This window comes from Lagopus leucura, unplaced genomic scaffold (assembly GCF_019238085.1).
Source record: "Lagopus leucura isolate 7727_CA_CO unplaced genomic scaffold, USGS_WTPT01 Super-Scaffold_100002, whole genome shotgun sequence".
NCBI classification, from domain to species: Eukaryota; Metazoa; Chordata; class Aves; order Galliformes; family Phasianidae; genus Lagopus; species Lagopus leucura.
Genome location: NW_024962263.1, coordinates 65568712 through 65591328, shown reverse-complemented (window position 1 = coordinate 65591328; position 22617 = coordinate 65568712). Strand labels below are relative to the sequence as shown.

Below are 22617 nucleotides of genomic sequence, written 5' to 3'. Positions count from 1 at the left end.
CCTTCAGTGGCATTGCTTTAGATCTGGCCCTGAGCATAGCAGTCACACTTCCAGGAGGGGATAATATGCTTACTCGTATAATCATTTCTCATTTCTGTACTTTTTATTTTAAAATACTTTTTTTTTCCTAACCTGAAAGATGACCTTGTTCCTTTACCACGTAGTTGAAGAAAGTTACCACCTTTGCAGATTCCAGGTTCTGCCAGTCTCAGTTCATATTGATGACTAAAGGAGGATGCAGCCCTTCCCTCGGTCCCATCTTCTCATCCTTTGTTTTACACTTGCTCAACCAGGTGGCTGCTGAATCAGCTAGATCCAGCTGGAAACATTCACTTGTCATATGGTTTCCTACAAACATGAAGACAACACAGAAAGGTACAAGAAGGATGAAATGAAGTTGGCAAAATTAGGAGAATCAGACAAGTATCTCATGAGATTGGCACCCTGAGAATAATGGGCTCTAGCAAATAGAACAGACAAGACAATCTGATGGTTTCTCTTGGTCTTAAAATGTAAAAAAATTTCAAATACTTTGAAAGAGGCATCAGCAAAGTTACTGCTCTGCAGTGAAATAAACCCAGAAATACACCTCATCAATCACAAAGCTGAAGGAATGTCTTAGTTATGAGTAGAATAATTATGCTGACTTCGGTTCAAGTTAAAACAGTTGCAGTTCACTCAAAAAAATCCCAAACCCTAAGGTCTCCAGACCACCTTGCTCTGCAAGAAGAGTGGTACAGTCATTTGTACACGAGAGAAGACACCATCATTTGCTTTGTGATGGTATTGTTTGGAACCCAAAATCTAATGGGCAATTTTGGAAAGACATAATTACAAATGTGACACAGGAGAGACAAATGCAAGACTTTTATATGATCCTACACTGAAGGGTGGCAATCAGCATAGTGCTTGGCACATGTGACAGTTGGTTAAGACAGCTGTAAAGAGTTATGGCATAGAGGTGAGTAGAGGTGAGACAGATATATAAGGAAGAATTAACAGCGGATGTCTGGCCCCAAGGAGTGAGACTAAGAAACTGAAGCAGCCTAGAATACATAAAGGATGAAAGAATGGTACATGAAACAATCAACTGAAAGCATAGCAGAGAAAAATGGAGGGATAAAGAAGCCTTCAATAGCCACTTCTCTCTTCTGTGTATTTTAAAAGCCTTTAAGCCTGGATAAAGTTGTAAGAGTGTTTCATCTTTCCAGATTACCAAGATGATTACACTGTACTATTTATACTAAGGCAGTACACGGAAACCCCAGTCAAGGATGGTGAACTCTGCTCTGTAAAATGTTGTGTAAAATGACAGTCGATACTTGCAGGCCACATATCCAAGAGTATATGAGAAAAAAATATAGTAGGTAACCAGGACTTCAGATGCTTTCACATTTCACCTGAAAATGCTCTGTCTAGAAAAGAACAAAAATTTGAATCTGATGTGCTGCCTACAGAATCTAGCTACCATTAACAAAACATATTCAAATAAAATGCACTAAACAAATTTTAATACAATATAATTATTAAATAAAATATGCTTAACATTCTCACACAATGTTCTGCTTTTGCAAATTCAGAAACCTAGCCTTCAATATTTTCCAGGAGAGATCTTGTACTGCAAACTGTCATGAGAGCAAGTGCTCAGGAAAACTGAATTGCATTCACATTTTTCCTTTTGCCTTTTTCATAGCTACATACCATTACCTAGTAGGTTATGCCAGCCTTTCTAAAGCCTGTAAAGGAGATGCTTTTTCCTCTCTAATTTGGTTAATAGCAAAAAAAAAAAGATAACAAAACAAACAGAGATTAAGAGTCAATTTGCTATGTGGTGCATAGCCAGGTTAATAAAGAGAACTCCTGCTGGTAGCCTGTTCTTACTGAGGAATGTATTTCATTTAGCTCAATTACCTCAACCAAGAAAATTAGAGTGCTTATTAGTGCTTGCCATCCACTAGTTGCTACACATCAATTCACCATGCAGACATATCCTAGAGAAATGATGCTGAATCACAAGAACAGAATCTTAGCACCTCAGTGAAACAGGTTGATATCAACTCTCTACAGTTTCCAAAAATCATAGTTTACTGTTATCATACTAGGAACCTGAAAAGATTGCAATCGTGGCTCTAAATTCTAACTGACTTGCAAGAAAGTAAAACAAGTTCAACACTGAGCAATTCTGAAAAATCCCATTTTAAATAGAGTTGCAAACATATTTTCTAAAGAGAAATACCAGCAGTACATAAAATTGCAGACAGATGTAACACACTTTGTACATTTTGTAAAATCAGAATTCTTTTCTTAAATCTCATATTTTATTCTGCTTATCTGTCACAGCTCACAACTTTTGCTGCCTGCACTGGAGTTTCTGCAATGGATAAATAGAGAACCCAAAAAAATAAATAACAATGTGTTGGTGGACCAAATTGGATTAAATTTGTTGAAAACATAGGTGAGGTGTATGTTCCTAAACCCTTTAAATTCTGTTCTGTTCTGCAGTTGCCAATGCTATCTAATGTGGTTCACACTGTAGGACAGTCAAGTAGGTAGCCTGCAGTTGGAAAAGTCATGAATTTAGAAGTTTTTAAGTTTTTTCTTGAATATGAAATGAAAAGTGTAAAAGGACGAGAATGTCCTACACAGAATGAAAGAGCACTATTGTGCTCTTTTTTCTTCCTCATGTTATTTTAAATTATATATTCACCATGTTCATAAATATCTACTTCTCACTGCATAATCAGTAAAACTTTTTAGTTTAGAATGTGTAGGAAAACAAGGTTATGACTTGTTACTTTGTCAGTGATTTACTTGCTTAATTAAAAACATTTTGAGTAAATCTTCTCTGGACCAAACACTTTTCAAATTAAGAAGATACCTTTTGGTGAAAGAAGAAATGATAATTTATTTAAAATGTTATCTTGGTTATTAAATATTTGCATAATTCTGGTGTGGGGGAAGCAAAACAATGAGCATCACAACAGGTGCACTAGTACATCTAATATATATGCAACACACAATAGCAAGGACATTAGTGTCTTTATTTACAAAACTAAGAGATGTATAAAACTAAAACCCACCATAATACTTGCTATAATTCAATAGAGTAATACTGTCACTTACTTTATAAGAAGTGTAAATATTCATGTTTATAATTAGTCTTGCCCAATATTTTTCATTAAAATTCTCTGTATCCAATTATTTGCTCATTTTCCAAATATTAGACTTCAACACGAAGTCATCCCATGTTGTGGAGCACAAGAGAAGAACAGGTAGAGACGGGGATCTGACGAGAAGTCTAAGTAGTCTGGCAGTCCAGCCTTATTTCATTTTCCCTGCTTTTGTCTAGACCAATAATAATAATAATAGAAAAAGAAAATATCAATGTTAGATAGATATAGATAGATAGATAGATAGATGATAGATAGATAGATAGATAGATAGATAGATAGATAGATAGATAGATAAAAAGGTGGATTTCTTATCCCATATTCACAGTCATTAGAAAAATTTTGTTGAGAAAAACTCTTATGAAGAGGTTAGTGAAGCACTGAAATAGATACTTTAGGAAGACTATGGAATAGCCATCACTAGAAATATTTTTAAAAAGTTTAAACAAGCATCAGTCCAGAATGGTGTAGATGTATTTCATCCTTTTTTGAGTGATGGGAGATAGGATTTTAGCACGTCCCAAAGTTCTCTTCAGTCCTACACACAATCACAGAATCACAGAATGGCCTGGGTTTGGAGGGACCTCAAGGATCATCAAGATTCAACCCCCACCCGCCACAGGCAGGGGCACCAACTTCCCCATTTAATACTAGACCAGACCGCCCTGGGCCCCATCCAATCTGGCCTTGAACACCTCTAGGGATGGGGCAAAAATATGTTAAATTAAATATATTAAATATAAAAAATATATTAAATATTATATATATATATAATATTATATTATATAAAATATATATTCTACAATTTGAATGAATTCAGGTGGGAAATCAAAGTGTCAACTGAAAATAAAGCTTTTCATTTGGGAAATGTTATTGCAACCTTTTTTAAAATTCACACTTTGAAACATTGCAGTGTTTTAGCTTTTTATTCCCCTATAGTTATTAAAAATTAAAGAGTAGAAAGTTTAATGAAGGATTTGTGCTGTGCTCGTCAACTCTATACAACACTTATGTGCATGTGCTAAAAAATATCTTTAAACATTCCTGGTAAGAGACAGATACCTCAAACAGAGAATTAATCACTTACAAATAAGAATGCCCCCAATGGCACAACAGCCTTGTTTATTCCCATATGGTGCTTTCCTATAATGTTTTGTTTTTGTTCTAGAATGATTAGTGACAGACATGATTCTGCCTCTATTTTTTAAGTCATGGTAAATATCCAGTGCAATTAAGCAACTTTATATCACTACTGACATTAAAGACAGGTGATTATTAAAAGTTAATTGGTACTTTCAACACATATCCTACTTTCCTTTGCACATATCATACTGTAAAATTGCTTATTAAAATAAAAATCTTATTCATGTTTTAGTCTGGTACCTCAGATAGAATGTCATATGTTTGGCATTGAGGCAGCTTTCTCCCTGGAGAGTACCTTAAAGAAGATTAGAGGATTCACAGCCTGTTGTGATTGAATAACTAAGAGGATTGTCAAAGAAGCTAGTATGGCAAACCTTTGAACTAAACAGGAGGAATGGCATGCAGCCTAGGTGATTAGATTTTTATCAGTGCTGCATGAGGAAGTTTGTTTGGAGCCCAGTGTCAGTAGATAACTCAGAAAGACAGTGAATGTTGTTTCTTCTTTGTCCATTATGCTGTAAGAATAAAACATGAGATATGCAAAATGAATTATCTTTATATTTTGTTTCAAAACACTTGCTTAGGGCCAACACAGGCATGATTTCTTTACACACTCTGAACAAAGGAATGTTATCAATTCCAGTGTGCAGTTTAATTTACATGGTGTTCACTTAAAGCTTAATAATGTATATGGTCTATTCTTGAACATATATATAATCAGAAGTACTCACCCAAGTATTGCATTGGGTGCAATATAATTTAAATTGATCAAATATATTAAAAAAATGTAGAGGAAAAGTAACATCAACTTTAATTCAAATTGTATTGTGAAGCAAGCACAGCCCTAAAATAGAATGAAAATAAAAAATTATTTTTTCCTTTCTTAGTGCAAAGAAAATGTAACGTACTGCCAGTGTTAAAAAACATGCAGTAAACAGGAAAAGACGCGATCTCTTGGATTACTAAAGTTGGGTGTCACTCAGCCACTTTTCCTCTTAAAAAAAAGAAATCATGAGGAGTGGGAAGATACAAAACTTAAGACTGATGTGGAAAATTAAAGTTAAATCAATGACTTCTTGAAATTCCATGAGATTGAAAATGTCAACAATTTACTTCAAGTCCGTAAAATAGCATGTGTGTTAGAAGCTCACTTCACATTATTAACATTGGAGCTGTTTAGATTTTTTATAGCAACTGACCTAGTGACACCTATGCAAATTCACTAACTTATTCACTTTCCCTGTCCTTATGTATTTGAAATTTTCCAAAGATTTCCTAGCTATTCATTTTATTTCATTCTTGGGCATCATTGTCTAAGACACCTTTAATGATCTTAGCTGATAATATCTTGCAGTATATCACAATTATTTCAGCCGCTACTCACTCATAGAATCATGGAATCATTGCAGTTGCAAAAAATCCAGCTATCACCTAATACCAAGTCCACCACTAAACCATTCACTAAGTGCCACATCCACACATCTCTTAAATACCCTCAAGAACTGAAACTCTACCGCTTCCCTGGGCAGTTCATTCTGTTTCCTAGTTACACTTCCATGAAGAAATTCTTCTTGATATCCAATCTAAATGTCCCCTGGTGCAACTTGAGATAATTTCCTTACATTCTAGAATATTAGAAGGCTGTCTAGATTGAAATGCTGTCACAGCCTTTAAAGAGTTAAAAACTTTCATATTAATTCATGCTGTTTCTGTCCATATTTATTCTTACAATACTGCTCAGCTCAAATATCTCTTTTCCCTGACTGTTTATCTACCAAAACTTAAAATAAAAATAAAGATCTGACTGCCTCTCAACATCTTTTGTAGTTCTTTTATAAGACAGGTTGTCTAGGCCCTCAATCATTCTAAGACACTTTATCATTTCCTATGCGAATTCACCTTCATAGTATAGATGGTCAGAATAATTCCCACCATTTGTTTATATACCTATATTAATGGATCCTCCACAAACAAAATAGTAGATGCATTCTATGGCTACATTTTCATCATTGCTTTTCATAAGCAAAATATAGTATGGTTCATCGGCACCCTGCTGTGGAATGAAACTACTGGATATTTATCTTCTGCCATCTGCAATTGAAAATACTACCATTCACAAAATAAATTCTTACAATACAATTTGATCTTAAATAAATGTATTCATTATGCAGCATTAGATATGCTCTTATTTCTATTATTGTCTAAATAGCTTAATTTTCCCATGTAGAAATTAATCCTACTTTTTGGAAGTAATCTTCCCAACTCAATTTCCTGTTAATCATCATTAGCAGACTACTATATTTTGTACTAAATAAATTATTGAAGAAAATACAAAAGGTCATTCCTAAATGTCCATAGAGTACCTGTGAAGGCAAAGGAGGATAGACTCCTTTCATAAATATTTAAGAGAAGAAGCACCTTAGTTATTATGAATCTCTCTTCAGAGAAGTTTTCTGCTAACTATGAAGAAAGTTTAATCAGAATAGCTAAAGTTAAAGCGGAAGAAAACCATGAAGTTTCCTAAGTCATCTAAGGTTGGAAGTGGGAGTAGATATGAGTAGGGTTCTGGCCTCTGTAACTGTACCCACAGTGGACTTGATAGTGCATGCTGAGGATGACTTTGAATCAATACCTTTTATGATGACCAGGTTTACATTTTTCTGTCATACTGAAATCTTTCTCAGCTATACTATTGTTGTTTGTGGACATGTGTGCAGCTATGCATTGTCTCTTCTGAAAACTGGTTATTTGAAATAGAAGTTCTACATAATTTATTCAAGACAACAAATTATTTATTTAAGATACAGGTTTCAGTTTTGTCAGTAAAAACAGAATCTCTTGCAAGAACAAGAACTGCTTTCCCACATAGACAGGAGAAAGTTTATTAAGTGATCTAAAGAGAAGGATTATAACTGAATTCAGCAGAAAGAAATATGTTGGTTTTTTTTCAGAGTGCATGCATTTATGAAATACATTATCATAGTATTTCATACCCTACGGGGTGACATAGTAGATAAAAGAGGAAGTTGAACTCAGTAGTTGGTATTCATGGCCAAAAAGCAGAAAAGAATTGAACTCAAGATTGCAAACTAGTAAAGGTTAAAATTGCTTTATTCTAAAATCACCCATAGTATTTTAATTTCTGTATTGTTTGAACTCTTAACACAGAAAGATTCAAAGCTGCAGTACTTAAAAGATGTTACACACATTAGCACACTCTGTGCTGCATTTCCATATTGTTCTCACCTGTTCTCTCAAGGCCTTTTTCTTTTGCTGTGCTACAGGTGCTTAAATATTTTTTCTTCACTTGGGGAAAATTACATCAAAGTAAAACCTACAAGATAAAAATACTTAAAAAAAATCATTATTGTTATCATTCTATCATTATGTATATATTTCCATTTCTAAAAAATACATTTCTAATATAATTCTATCATTAGATATATTGCTATTGCTAAACAAAAAGTGTTTGAGGTAATCATGAAGCCACATGCTCAGTACATGAGATTGAGTCCTAACTTTCCATTTCTTGGGCCATGTGAAGTTACTACTTCTGGAAAGTAGTTCCACTCTGTAAAGGGATACATACTTTTGTAAGTATAGGTCTAGTAAATGTAAAGTACTGCATAAAGATAAATTTGCTTAAAGAATAATGCATCAGCTTAGAGGCAAACCCTTGCATTCAGCACAGATCAGCACAGAAAAGCAAAGAAGTGTTTTTCTGCCCAGCTAGGCAGTGTGCCAGTAAGGAAGGAGATTTGCCTCTGAATCTGCAAATCTGCTCCAGCATAGCACAAAATATTCAACTATGTAACACAGGCAGAGGGAAAGAAGCAACTGGTCGATATCTCCAGCCTATTCACCCTCTGAAAACTTTCATACACAGAATAAAGCCAGAAAGAGCCCAGTGCAAAATCAATACAGTCTGTAATTGCATCTGTGAGATGAGAATGAATATGATTACATATTCAAATGAGGCATTATTTCCTTCACAGAGGAGATTAAAAGCATCAGTCATAGAATTGGACAATTGGAGAATTAGAGAATCATTAAGGTTGGAAAAGATCACTAAGATCATCTAGTCCAACCATCAAGTCAAACTAGCCCTTCTCACAGGTACAAAATATCTGAGTCGTAGCGAATGGGAATCAGAAAATACTGTAATGCAGTGTGATGAACTAATTACTCTCATTGAATATGGTCTCTTTAAAGCAGAGAACAACTTTAGCAGGCTCTCATACCCAGAAAATATGCTCTTGCTCCTGATGGCTGTTCAAGCTTGTCCTACTGGCAGATATGTGCTTATATATACGAATTTATAAAACATCTGTAAATAGTGTTAATAAAAGGCTTACACACTAAAGAGCACACACACAGGCAAAGGACCATCTCCAAACAAAAAGAGGAAAACACCTTAACTCTGCTGGAGAGTTGATCTGAGGGCAGGCTGGAGGTACTACTGCTCCTGGCCCCAGTTTCCACCCAGAGTACAATATGCAGTGACAGGTAGCCATGTGGCACTGGCATCACCTACTCATGGCAAGTGCCACTAAATATGTGAGAGAGAGAGGAGTTAGAAAGGGCTTCTTTAGCCAAGGCATTTTGAAGTGTGCCTTCACAAGAAGTACACACACAAATTACACCTTCAAATCAGCGGTGTTCAACTTCTAGCCTCTTCCATTTGTATTAACCGCAGAAAATTTAAGCATCTCATTACTAGAAAGAGGAAGAAATCATGCAAATCAAGTGGCAAGGAAAATCAATTTCTTATCAACTGTGAGGCAAATAGCTTTAAACAGATTCACAGATCTTCTAATCAATCCCAAATAACAACATGATTCCTTTGGGCTATACTGCAGAGATAAAGCTCCATGTTTATGATAAATAAGACTTTAACTTGTCTTGGAGAGGCTGTGAAACAAGAAGAAATCCTACACATCTTTTTGGCTTCTCCCTCAAAAGCAGATAGCAGAGGCCTTTGTCGCAACACTTCTGATTTTTTTATTTTTTATTTTTTATAAAATAGTGTATTTTTTTATAAAATAGCTAATGCCTTGGGCAAATACAGCAACAGAGAAGACTAGAAACTATTTGAAATTCCTTGCATAGAAGCTGTAAAAGTAATTGTGACATGTTAGCTCAAAATAAGAAAGCATTTCATTACACTGCAGATGGCCAGGGTGAAGGGAATATGTGAAACAAAATAAAATGTGATGAGATGAAAAAGTGTATTAGAACAATTTGATTAATCTCCTGTCTGGGAGTTTTAAGAAACAGAATCTACAGAAGTCTTAAATTAGAGGAATGATAAGCACATACTTCAGACTTGTGCTTTTTCTGCTTTTAATGATATAGCTTCATTTTATCCAATGGTTTTATTGCTGGAGCATTTTCACATCCTTAAATTATACTTCTTTGGGCAACGTGATATGTGTTGTGTCTCCAGAAAACTGTGATTCTCAAAAAGCTCTGACATTCTCCTTTTTTAGTTACAGCTTCTGTTAGGAACATAAAAGTAAGTTTAAATGTTGAGGAGACGTGGTGTTTATTCAAAGATCACTTTGTATTTTGATATATCACTTTGTATTTGTGATATATATATCACAAATGTATTTTTCACATCTTCATTCTCCAAGATATTGTCATGCCACTTTCCCTGTATTTTTCTTTGAGAAGTTCTTAAAAAATGGAAAATTTCAGGCCTGCTTCATTCTTCATCTGCTGCTTCTCTTACTGTAGCATTCTCATCCCCATGGTATTTGATACTGAGCTGGAAAATTGTTAAGAAAGAAAGGACAGTAGTCTATTGTATTCACTATATTGAGCATAGCTGGCAGGATTGCAGTACAGATGAAGCAGCTGAGACCAGTGTGGGAGTAGACCAGTGGGTGCACTGCACCAATCACATCTGTCTCCAGCTGTCTCTGACACTACTGTGGAACACCAGCTGAAAAATGTGTCTAGGATACAGAACAAAATCATAGAATCATAGAATCACCAAGATTGGAAAAGACCTACAAGATCATCCAGTCCACCTATCACCAATAATTCACAACAAACCATGTCCCCCAGCATGACATCTAAAAGTTTCTTGAACACCTCCAGGGTCAGTGACTCCACCACCTCCACAGGCAGCCAATTCCAGTGTCTGACCACTCTATCAAAGAAGAAATGTTTCCTAACATCCAACCAGAATCTCCCCTGGCACAACTTGAGGCCCTTTAGTCCTATTACTAGTTACATGAGAGAAGAAGCAGATCCCCACCACACCATAATCTCTCTTCAAGAGCAGTAAGGTCACCCCTGAGCCTCCTCTTCTCCAGACTGAACAATCCCAGCTCCCTCAGCCATTCCCCATAAGACTTGTGTTCCATACTTTCATTGCCCTTTTCTGGTCACACTCCAGAGTGTTGATGTCTTTCTTGTTAGTGCTCAAAATGAACACAGTGCTCAAGGTACGACCTCACCAGAGCTGACTACAGAGCAGTGATCACTTCCCTCCTCTTGCTGGCAACACTGCTTCTGATACAAGCCAGGATGCCATTGGCCTTCTTGGCCACCTGGGCACACTGCTGGCTCATGTTCAGCTGAGCATCAATTGATATCTCCAGGTCCGTTTTCTCTGCACAGATTTCAGACACTCTGCCCTAAAATCCATATCCTAGTCTCTACATAGAATTCCAAATGCATGGCAGAGCTGATTGGCACTCAAAAATGGCTCCTGCTTGCATAGTAACAAGTAATTGAGAATTAAGGTGTCAAACAAAAAATACTCTCAGCTAGATTTTTTAATCAACTGTGTGGTATGTATAGGTCTGATTAAAATCATTAGTGTCAATGCAGAATTTGTGAGCGCAGGTGCTTAAAAATTAAAAATCTCCAAGCCTGAAGAAAGGATGAATGCTGGAGTGTAATCTTAGTGTCACTACATGTCTGAGTAAACACAGAGTTAGTGACCTCTTAATGGCAGAGGAACTTTTAGCAAGAACACCATTATTCTGTTTTCGGTTGCTAAAAAGAGATTTTTTTTACCTACATTTATCTAGAAGTCATAAAAAAGCCTAGATAAAAAAATGAATGAAGTTGGCATATTCTCTCCACCTGCACCACTGCATCAGAGTCTGTAACTCATAGTAATGATCATATTTTATTTTACAGATGGGAGCATGCCTTGTATCTTAGCCAATACATAGGATAAGCTCTACGCCTTAAGAAGCCAAATAAGAATTTAGTGAGAAATAATGGTGGGAATTCATTTGTATAGTAGGCTGCACAGAGCATAGAGTACCCTGATCTTCTCTGCTTGCATTATCTTGTAGACTGCTGCAAGTATCCAGCAGTGTCAATGGACACTAACAGAAAGCAACATAAGTTAACTTATGTGACCACCTAACAGTGAATTAAATGATATGAATAACCACTGTGTTCAATACAGATCCAGTCTTAACGTTTGACTACTGCTTGTACTGTAGAATTAGCACAATTTCTTCCATAGCTTTCCACCACATGAAACTTTTCTCTTCCTCTTTTAAACAGCACACAGAACGCAACGTCTCAAGGATTCCAAACAAATGAATATGCTGATGCCCAGCTTCAGGAGATTGTCAGAAAAATGCGGGAAAGGACCACAGCCTATAAGGAAAAGCTGAAAGACCCCGTGTTGTCCTCCCCTGAAGGCAGTCCTACAGCTTGTAAGTGACTCTAGAATACATGAAACAGTTGTGTATCTGTTGAGTGTAAAGAAAATTCTGTTGCTGGAACAGAAAATGCTGTGATAAAATTTTTCAGTAAGTAAGTTTACCTTACCACATCACATTTACTCATTGAAATGGGTCAGTTTGTGCCCAGTGAAGTCAAGTTATCTGTAAGTATTTGCAGTAAGCCAGGTCCCATGGTACAAGTTCCTTTTGAACCACATTACTGCAGAATTTGAGGGAAAATTTTTGACAATGTCTAGAATTGCCTCTGTCAAGCAGTTTTATATATTTTAAAATAGATCCCAAATACCTTTATTCATTATGATGAATCTAAAATTTATGAGGAAACATATCTATCTCACTAGTAGATACAGGCCAGTTTGAGATTAGATCTGTTGTGTGAAAGTATACAATATTCTATCCATGACAGCAATCTTCCAGATACACTGATTTCATAATCAGTCACGCATTTCAAACAGAGCAAACTCATCTGAAATTCATTAAATATTGACTTTAGATAAAATATGAAACATCAAACAAATATAATGCTCTTCCTCTTTAGAGGAAAATTTGCTTTATTTCTTTTTCACAAAGAATCGAATGTGGTGATTTGATATTCTGCCATTTTGAGATGTTTATTGTTTATCCAGTTTTTAATAAACTTGGAAAAAAATAGTGTCAGAAGTATAATGAACTGTATCAATGAATAAAAGAACTCCATTTTTTTTTTTTTTTGTTTTAAATTACTCTTCACTCATTTACCTTTTTTGTTCCCCTCATAGAGCTCACAATTATTTCTTTCCAGTCGCTATTGATCCACTTCTTAAATTTGCTTCTAAGATTGCGTAGCCTACTCAGAAGTAAAACAACCAGAATTAATTGGACAAATATGTGGGCAAAATTATCCAGCATAAAATGGAAGAATGGAGCTCAAAGGAATGACACTAGGCTTTCTCACCTTAGAAATATACAAAATCATAGGCTTCCCATTTGTTTCACCTGCTGTGTCGTGCATATCAGATCTCACACAAGGGGAGAACTCTGCCTGTGGCAGTGATGTCTTTTCTAACCTCCATCCTAATTGTACACATTATATGCAACAATCATACAACAGGAAATGCACGGGTGAATTAATGAAAGCTGAATTATGAATTACTTCAGTCTTTTATGGCACTTGTTCTGGGCACTGCCCAAGGAACTGCAGTAACATATATACTGCACTCAACATGAAGTTGGGTGATGATAGTATTATTAGCAATGATTTTATTACTAGTATGACTATCACTATTAGCGATAGCAGATGTGTGTGATTATATCAAATGTTATTTTATTCTCCAATCTGCTTTCTAATGTACTCAGTATTACAATAAATTGTAGCTTTAATCACTGCCAAGTGTGTTTAGAAGAGTTTTTTAATATGATGAAGGTCTTGTATTTGTTAAAATAGGATATTGTAAATTAAGCCACTGTTAAAATCTCACATTTTGTGGCATTCTATGTCACTAGCACCATCAAAGAAGAAGCCTCCACCCCCACCAAAAGAAGAAAAGAAAGAAGAAAAGAAAGAGGAAGCAGAAGCAAAGCCAGAAGAGGATCACTACTGTGATATGCTGTGCTGTAAATTCAAGAAACCTCCACTGAAAAAGTACAAGACCTATCTAAAGCTACCAGACAGCATAGATTCATACACAGGTAAATTAAAAGCTGTGCTTTAAAATGGGGTAAAACCATGTTGAAGTGATTCAGTTTAACATTGTACTTGCAAGCCAAAGTAAGATCTACATCATAGTTTGCAATTCAGAGGCACACATATATTGTACCCTCAAGAAATTTAATTCCAAATAGGGAAAAGAATGAAAACTGATGAGAGTAGTAAATATTTAGAAAGACAGAGCAATTTCTCTGTTGCCACAAAGTTGGTGTATAAAATAACTGCAGTCTCATGATCTAAATTCTGTCCCATTCATTAGGGCCACTTAATTCTTGCCAGTTATAGCATGTCCAACAAAACATTCTGAGCTTTTTCAGATGCATTAAATTTTAAATGCTTTCACAAACTCTTCTTTTTGCCCTTTTGCAATTTCTAATGTAATTCTTAGTTTCAACCTGTGTCACTTTATCAGCCTGTGCTAATTAAAAAAGGGATAATTATAAGCAGCTCTCTCTGCAGGAAGGTTCCCAAATACTGCATTAACATAACTATGTCTAAAAGAATAAGAAAACGTTGTGATTTCATATCTGTAAATGCAATGTTCTGTCTTTCAGATCGCCGTTACGTAGCTTGGCTCATGCTTGTGACAGTGGCCTATAATTGGAATTGTTGGTTTATCCCCCTTCGCTACGTGTTTCCATATCAAACTCCAAGTAATACAATATACTGGTTTGCCATAGACATCATCTGTGATATCTGCTATCTGTGTGACCTGCTGGTTTTCCAGCCCCGAGTGCAATTTTTAAGAGGTGGAGATATAATAGTAAGTATAGCAAGTGGGATTTCCACAGGTAGTGACTATGCATTGAATTACATTATAGAAATCTGCTAAGGTTTTTATTAATGTACACAACTTTTTGTACATGTACATGTAATGTACACAACTAATGTGCACAATCAAAACTACACAACTTTTTTGGTCAGCAAAGTATACCTATATTCTTCTTCTCTGATCTTTTATTATTCAGTTTTGGAAGAAGAAAGCATATGTTTTGGGCTGCATTCTGGACAAGCATTGGAATTTTGCATAAGAAAGTCCTTAAAAATAGTAGAAAATATGACTAGAAAATAACAGATGCAACAGGCAAAATAAGCATAAAGTGCTTTCTTACCAGGAGTAAATAGGCGCACCTTTATTGGAATGAGTGATTTTATGATTATATGCTCATATGTGCATATACATTTTGGCATGTTTTATGTGAAACATTCAACTTTCCATTCACATTATTCAGGAATCACAGCTGAAGACATCACATGTTCTGCTAGAGCTGGACAGGATGTAAATGTTTTCTTACTGATAGTGAGATTGTAAGATTTTACAAAAACAATCTCAGGATATTTAAACAATTATTTATTTGAAATCTTTATGGGGGGAATATATATATTATTAATTATAATAATATATATATTAATATTAATTATAATTATTAATATATATTTATAAACAACTCTGCCTTTTGCTACTGTTTTATATCTTCTTTTTACAGAATAATGCAAAATAAAACCATTAGCACATGCCTGAAAAATGGTAAAGGCTTACTTTCAACATATAAATAGGGCATATAGAGCATTGACTTCCTTAAATATCTTTCCTACTTTCTATTCTGTAACATTTTATAGAAGAAAACCAAATGCACAGAACAAATGAGTTTAGAATTTCCATGTGACACTATTATGCCCAATAAACAAAAAATTCAAAATCATATATATTCAAAATCAATTTGGAATTGGATTTACTTCACTGCTTTTATGTAAAATTCTATATATTGTGCATAAAAGAAATTGCTAATACATTTACAGAGGAAAATCAGATAGAGCTACATAAATAAAGTGCAGATAGATATTGAATGCAGTGCAATGTATTTTTCCATGCCTAGCCATTCAGTAACTGGCAATCTTGCTGAAATCCTACAAAATTCAAGTTTTATGAACAAGGTTTAAATTGTAATGGAGGAAGCTAACCTTCCATTTCCCTGAAATAAGACCACTGAAGCTGTTTGTACAATACAAAGATTTTAGTGAGTGAAGAGATCATCTCCTGCTGGATCTCCTGCATTTAATATAATGCCTAAAATGGTGATAGTAAAAAGTCAGAATGGAAATATTAATATTTAAGGTTTTAAGGCTATTTTTAAAGTGCTCCTGGTATAAATTCAGTAAGTATAATAATAGATACATTTCTCTGCTCTTGTGATTTGCCCTTCTTATTAAGGTATCAAGATCAGTTCCAAAGGACAGTAATTTAAAAACAAATGCCTAATCATTACTAATGAATGCAACGTTGATTATTATAATACTTAAAGTGCTAGTATGTTAATGTTGGCTTTCAGTGAGCTAATTTTGTACAGCTCTATTAGAATCATTCTTTGCATTTCTCTAGAAACTACTGATGTCAAAAAGATCTTTTGGCCCCAGAATTGAAAAGTATTGATCAAGCAACATCTGGTACAAAGACTTTGAGAGGGAAGATGCAAATAAAGCATACTTCATTAGACAAAAGCTCAGATTTGGATAAAAAGCAGATAAACCCCAAGGTCTAATAAAATTTAGCTTAAGGAAAAATTGGTCTAATGAAAATACTATTTCTTCATTGGATTAATTGATATTACTCCATTCATTCTTTCAGACCATTATTAATAGGAATATTAAAAACTTTATTGTTAGAAGAATATTCTTACTGTAGAGTAGCAAAAATCATTCTTGACTTGTGGTTCTTGACTACACTTTTTTCTCTTTCCATCATCACTATAGTCAGACAAAGTGGAAATGAAGAAATTCTATCACAGCACTGTAAAGTTTCGGGTAAGCAGATCCTTCATTACTGGTGTCAATACTGTTGTTTCTGACAGAAGGATTCCATGGGATCTTTTCTTTCCCTGAAAATCACAGTTGATTTTAAAAGTCAGCAGAAAGAGTAGAGTTGATGGCATGTTAGTTCTATCTGAATATGGTGTTGCTTCATCCTTATAAATGTTATTTACTTCTAAAACATAATAATTACAAATGCAATTCTAAATAATAATAATTTGACAAAGTAAAATTAATAAAATTCACAAAATCATAGATTATTAAGATTGGAAATGACCTTGAAGATCATTTATTTGAACCATCCACATATCACCAACATTGACCACTAAAATACATCCATAAGTACAACATCTATGGATGACATGGAAAGGAAAAACATCCAAACACAACAAAAGCCAGTATCAATAATAATAATAATAATGTTAATAGTAATGAGATCCTATGAACCCATGATGGCCGCTCAGTTTAAAAACCCCAAGCACGTGGCTTCGGCCATTTGCTGCGGTGATGTGCATCAGAGCAGGTAAGACTGCGCTGGGCAAGGGATCTCAAGTAAAAGACTGACCAAAAAAGCTCTTTTTAGGGCTAGTTTGAAGCTAGCAGTGGTGCCGTGCTGCTAGTGGGGATCTAGCAGCTTGTGAGCGGGATCTTGACTCGGCGGGGGTGGTGCCGGCTCGTCGGCCGCTCACTTTAAACCTCCGCCCTTAACGTTCGCACCTGCTAATAAGCAGTTCACACCTTCTAATAATCCATAAATTGCATCATCTGCACACAGCAGAGTGAGTGTGAACCATTGTTTCAGCCTATTGAGAACTGGGTGCTAACATGGTTTCTACCAGGCAACGAATTTATTCCAAGAAAACTGTGGCAACCCAGATAGAGGGGCTGCTCAGAAATGTGGCTGTTCAAGTAACTGGCTGCAGGGACTGCTCGAGCCTGCTGCTACCTGGGGAGGATGGCAAGGATTACACCTGCGTGAGGTGTGAGCAAGTGGATGAGTTACTCCAGCTGGTGACTGAACTTAAGGAAGAGGTACAGAAACTTAGAACCATCAGGGAATGTGAGCGGGAGATAGACTGGTGGGGTGACTGGCTGGCAAGTCAGAGGAATGGGTGCCAGGGAGACACCCTCACAAAAGTGGTGGACCCCCAGCCCCATCAGAATAGGACAGACCTGGCTGATGATGAGGGTTGGACGAGAGTCCCTGCCAGACGTCATGGGAACCCCCCCTGCCTGCCTACCCCGCTTCCCCAGATCCCCCTTAGAAACAGGTTTCACATGCTGGAAATGGAAGGTGAGGTGAGCCATGAGGTGATGGAAGATCTGCCGAGGAGGGAGCCTAAGGCAAGGAGGGAGTCTAGGGCGAGGCGGACACCCCCATGCCTCCAGACTGCCTCTGTAAGGAAAGAAAGAAGGGTGGTCGTGGTGGGTGACTCCCTTCTCAGGGCAATGGAGGGCCCCATATGCAGACCAGACCCAAGCCACCGAGAAGTATGCTGCCTCCCTGGGGCCCGGGTCAGGGACATAAGTAGGAAAATATCAAAGCTGGTGAGGCCCACTGATTACTTTCCATTGCTCATAGTTCAGGCGGGCAGTGAAGAAATTGCTCAGACAAGCCTACGGGCAATGAAAAGAGATTTCAAGGGTTTAGGGCGCTTAGTTCAAGGTGCAGGAGCACAAGTAGTCTTTTGTTCTGTACTAGCAGGGGTGGTCTGGGATTCAGAGCTTGCACGGAAGGTCCAAACAATGAATAACTGGCTCAGAGGCTGGTGCCGAGCCAGAAACTTTGGATTCTTCGATCATGGGGTAGTTTACTCGGCCCCTGGCTTGCTCTCCAACCATGGAGCTCACCTATCTCAAAGGGGGCAACGAATCTTAGCTCAGGAGCTAGCGGGGCTCATCGATAGAGCTTTAAACTAATTATGACGGGGGAAGGGGACAGTACAGGCCTAACAGGAGAAAAGCCTAGGGGAACAGTTGTAGAGCTGGGAGTGAGGCAAATGACTCGGCTCAAGTGCATCTATACCAATGCACGCAGCATGAGCAATAAGCAGGAGGAACTGGAAATGATTGTGCGCCAGGCTAACTATGATCTAGCTGCTCTTACTGAAACATGGTGGGACTGCTCCCATGACTGGAGTGTTGAGATAGATGGCTATAAGCTCTTCAGAAGGGATAGACAAGGAAGGAAGGGCGGTGGTGTGGCCCTTTATATTAAGGACTGTTTTGATGTTGAAGAGCTTGAGATTGCAAATGATAAAGTGGAGTGTCTATGGGTGAGGATCAGGGGGAAGGCCTGTGAGGGAGACGTCGTAATTGGAGTCTGTTATAGACCACCAAATCAGGATGAGGAGATGGACGAAGCATTTTACAAGCAGCTTGCGGAAGTCGTGCAATCGCCGGCACTTGTTCTTGTGGGGGATTTCAACTTCCCTGATATATGTTGGAAATATAACATGGCGCAAAGAAAACAGTCCAAGAGGTTTCTAGAGTGTGTGGAAGATAGCTTCCTTACACAGCTGGTACAAGAGCCTACCAGGGGTGGTGCCCTGCTTGACCTGCTCTTTGCTAACAAAGAAGGTCTGGTAGGTGATGTGAAGGTTGAAGACTGTCTAGGGCAGAGCGACCATGAAATTGTAGAGTTCTCTATTCTTGGAGATGTCAGAAGGGTGACTACCAAGACTACTATCTTGAACTTCAAGAGGGCGGACTTTGACCTGCTCAGGACGCTTGTAGCACGGGTCCCTTGGGAGTTGCTCCTCAAGGGTAAAGGGGTCCAGGAAGCCTGGACACTCCTCAAGGTGGAAATCTTAAAGGCGCAAAAACAGGCTGTCCCTGAATACCGTAAGGCGAGCTGTAGGGGGAGAAGACCAGTGTGGATGAGCCGGGAATTACTGTCAAGACTCAGGAAGAAAAAGAGAGTCTATGTCCTGTGGAAGAAGGGACAGGCTACTAGGGGAGATTACAAGGAAGTTGCAAAGGTATGCAGGGAGGAAGTCCAGAAGGCGAAAGCCCATCTTGAACTTAGATTGGCCACTGCAGTAAAGCAGAATAAGAAATCCTTTTACAAATATATCAATGACAAGAGAAAACCCAAGGATAATCTCTGTCCTTTAATTGATGCGGCAGGGAATGTGGCCACAGATGACAAGGAGAAGGCTGAGGTCCTCAACGCCTTCTTTACATCTGCCCTTAATAGTCAGACCAGCTATCTTCAGGGCACTTTGTGCCCTGATCTGGATATCTGGGCTGACATGCAGCGTATCTCCCCAGAGATCGAGGTGGAGACAGTTAGAGAGCTCCTCCTCCATCTGGACAGTCACAAGTCCATGGGTCCGGATGGGCTTCATCCTAGGGTGCTGAGGGAGTTGGTGGGGGTGATCGCTAAGCCGCTCTCGGCTATCTACCAGCGCTCCTGGTTGACTGGAGAGATTCCAGAGGATTGGAGGCTTGCTGATGTGACTCCCATCTATAAGAAGGGCCGTAAGGAGGATCCGGGGAACTACAGGCCTGTCAGCCTGACATCAGTGCCAGGGAAGGTCATGGAACAAATCCTCCTGGGAGAGATCACACAGCTTGTCCGCGGGATCAGGCCCAGCCAGCATGGGTTCATGAAAGGCAGGTCGTGTTTGACCAACCTCATCTCCTTCTACGACTGGGTGACCAAACTGGTAGATGAGGGAAAGGCAGTTGATGTAGTCTACCTAGACTTCAGCAAAGCCTTTGACATGGTCTCACACAGTATCCTTCTGCGGAAACTGGCTGCCCATGGCCTGGACAGTTTTACCCTCCGTTGGATAAGGAACTGGCTGGAGGGCCGTGCTCAATGGGTGGTGGTCAATGGAGTGAAGTCCAGCTGGAGACCTGTTACAAGTGGTGTCCCCCAGGGGTCGGTACTGGGGCCCATCCTGTTTAATATCTTCATTGATGACTTAGATGAAGGGATTGAGTGTACCCTGAGTAAGTTTGCAGATGACACCAAGTTGGGAGGTTGTGTCGATCTGCTTGAGGGCAGGGAGGCCCTGCAGAGGGATCTAGGTAAGCTGGATCGCTGGGCTGAGATGAATGGGATGAGGTTTAACAAGGCCAAGTGTCGGGTTCTGCACTTTGGCCACAACAACCCCAGGCAGCATTACAGGCTTGGGGATGAGTGGTTGGATGATTGTGAAGAGGAAAGGGACCTGGGGGTGTTGGTTGATGCTCGGCTGAACATGAGCTGACAGTGTGCCCAGGTGGCCAAGAGGGCCAACGGCATCCTGGCCTGCATTAGAAATAGTGTGGCCAGCAGGAGCAGGGAGGTGATCATCCCCCTGTACTCAGCACTGGTCAGGCCGCACCTCGAGTACTGTGTTCAGTTTTGGGCCCCTCACTACAAGAAAGACATTGAGGCCCTGGAGCGTGTCCAGAGAAGGGCAACGAAACTGGTGAGGGGTCTGGAGCACAAGTCTTATGAGAAGCGGCTGAAGGAGCTGGGATTGTTCAGTCTGGAGAAGAGGAGGCTCAGGGGAGACCTCATTGCACTCTACAACTTCCTGAAGGGAGGCTGTGGTGCAAAAGGATCTGGCCTCTTCTCCCAGGCAAATAGTAGGACCCAAGGAAATGGCAAGAAGTTATACCAGAGGAGGTTTAGGTTGGATATTAGGAGAAACTTTTTCTCTCAGAGGGTGGTCAGGCACTGGAATGGCCTGCCCAGGGAGGTGGTGGAGTCGCCATCCCTGGCAGTGTTCAAGAGGCTCCTGGATGAGGAGCTACGAGAGATGGTTTAGTAGCTTGTGGCACTAATAGGAATGGGAGGGTGGTTGGACTAGATGATCTTGCAGGTCGTTTCCAACCTTATGATTCTGTGATTCCGTGATTCATGATGAATATTCTGTATGCAACAGATGGCTTTTGCAGGCTGCAAGCAAAGAGTCTAATTCACCATGCTTTCACACTGCTTTATGCATCCTGGCTTTAAAAGCAGTAGAAATTTCATGTGGATTTCTCTCTACACCTCTGCTTTCCAGTCACATGTCTATCGTTTCAGTCTTGTCAGAACCATAGTTGAAATAACAGAATGTATTAATAGCCAAACATCTGAGACTGTCAATAATTCCTATGAAACAGGTGAAAATCTCAGACATGAGAGACTTAAAAGTAGGGCAGAGCAAAACTGTTGCTGTTTCCAAAGAGATAACCTTCCCTAACAGTACTTTGGTTGTTACAGGCACAGCATGCTGACTGTTGAAATTTTATACTCAATCATGATTTAATCTAAGTAGGTTTTTGACAGCAAGTAAGTGCATTACAATTATTTTGGATTTTAAACTGATCTCTTTGCTCTTCAACAGCTCGATTTGATATCAGTATTGCCATTTGACATTCTATACTTTTTCTTTGGATTCAACCCAGCATTTAGGGTAAACAGGATGCTAAAGGTAAGTTCTTCATTAGTGATAGATGACTAACCACACATAAATGCTTCTAAAAGTCAGTGAAATATTGTTTATAATATTTAGGAATATGGAGCTTAGAAATTGGAAAATATCTTCAGGAATCATCTGAGTCTATGCAGCATCAGTAAAATAAGCAACAAAGAATACAAGTCAAGATATATTCTAGCCAACCCAAGTCCTTACTCTTATTTTTCTTGTGACTTCATTATTTCCTACTTTCTAAAGGTGTCTTGTGTTTAACACTGATTCATTTTCATTATTTGAATTTGATTAATCATAAATTACATCTTTAGTTTTCAAAGATCCGAAACATTCATTTAAGAACCAATTAATGCCAACGTATTTTCTCCTGATGGTAATGACAGGTTCTGAAAAGCAAGCATGTGAATTTTAAGGACAGCATAAACTGTACACAGCATATATAAAATTCATAAACAGAGTTTTGTTATAGACTCCAAAGATGTGGAACGTGCAATGGAGAGGCTGAGGTGGGGCTACACAGCAGCCCTCTCCCTCCCTTTCATTGTACTTAACAGACCACTGCATGGGTTAACAGGTTCCTTGCAGGCAGGGACAAACCCTTCTTGAGCTCTCTGTGCTATATAGGCTTTGCATAATTCCCTTCCCCATTTTAATGGCTAAATGTGACTTTG

At 38.2% G+C, this 22617-nt stretch overlaps 1 protein-coding gene across 1 annotated transcript in view; it reads left to right on the top strand.

The window, feature by feature from the left end:
* Positions 1-22617, top strand: part of CNGB3 (cyclic nucleotide gated channel subunit beta 3) — a 64390-nt gene that overhangs the window by 18249 nt on the left and 23524 nt on the right. Inside the window, exons 4-8 of the mRNA XM_042869492.1 lie at positions 11850-11992; positions 13517-13702; positions 14276-14488; positions 16477-16523; positions 21860-21946. Coding sequence (XP_042725426.1) covers positions 11850-11992; positions 13517-13702; positions 14276-14488; positions 16477-16523; positions 21860-21946 — 676 coding nt within the window. The remainder of the gene's footprint in view (positions 1-11849; positions 11993-13516; positions 13703-14275; positions 14489-16476; positions 16524-21859; positions 21947-22617) is intronic.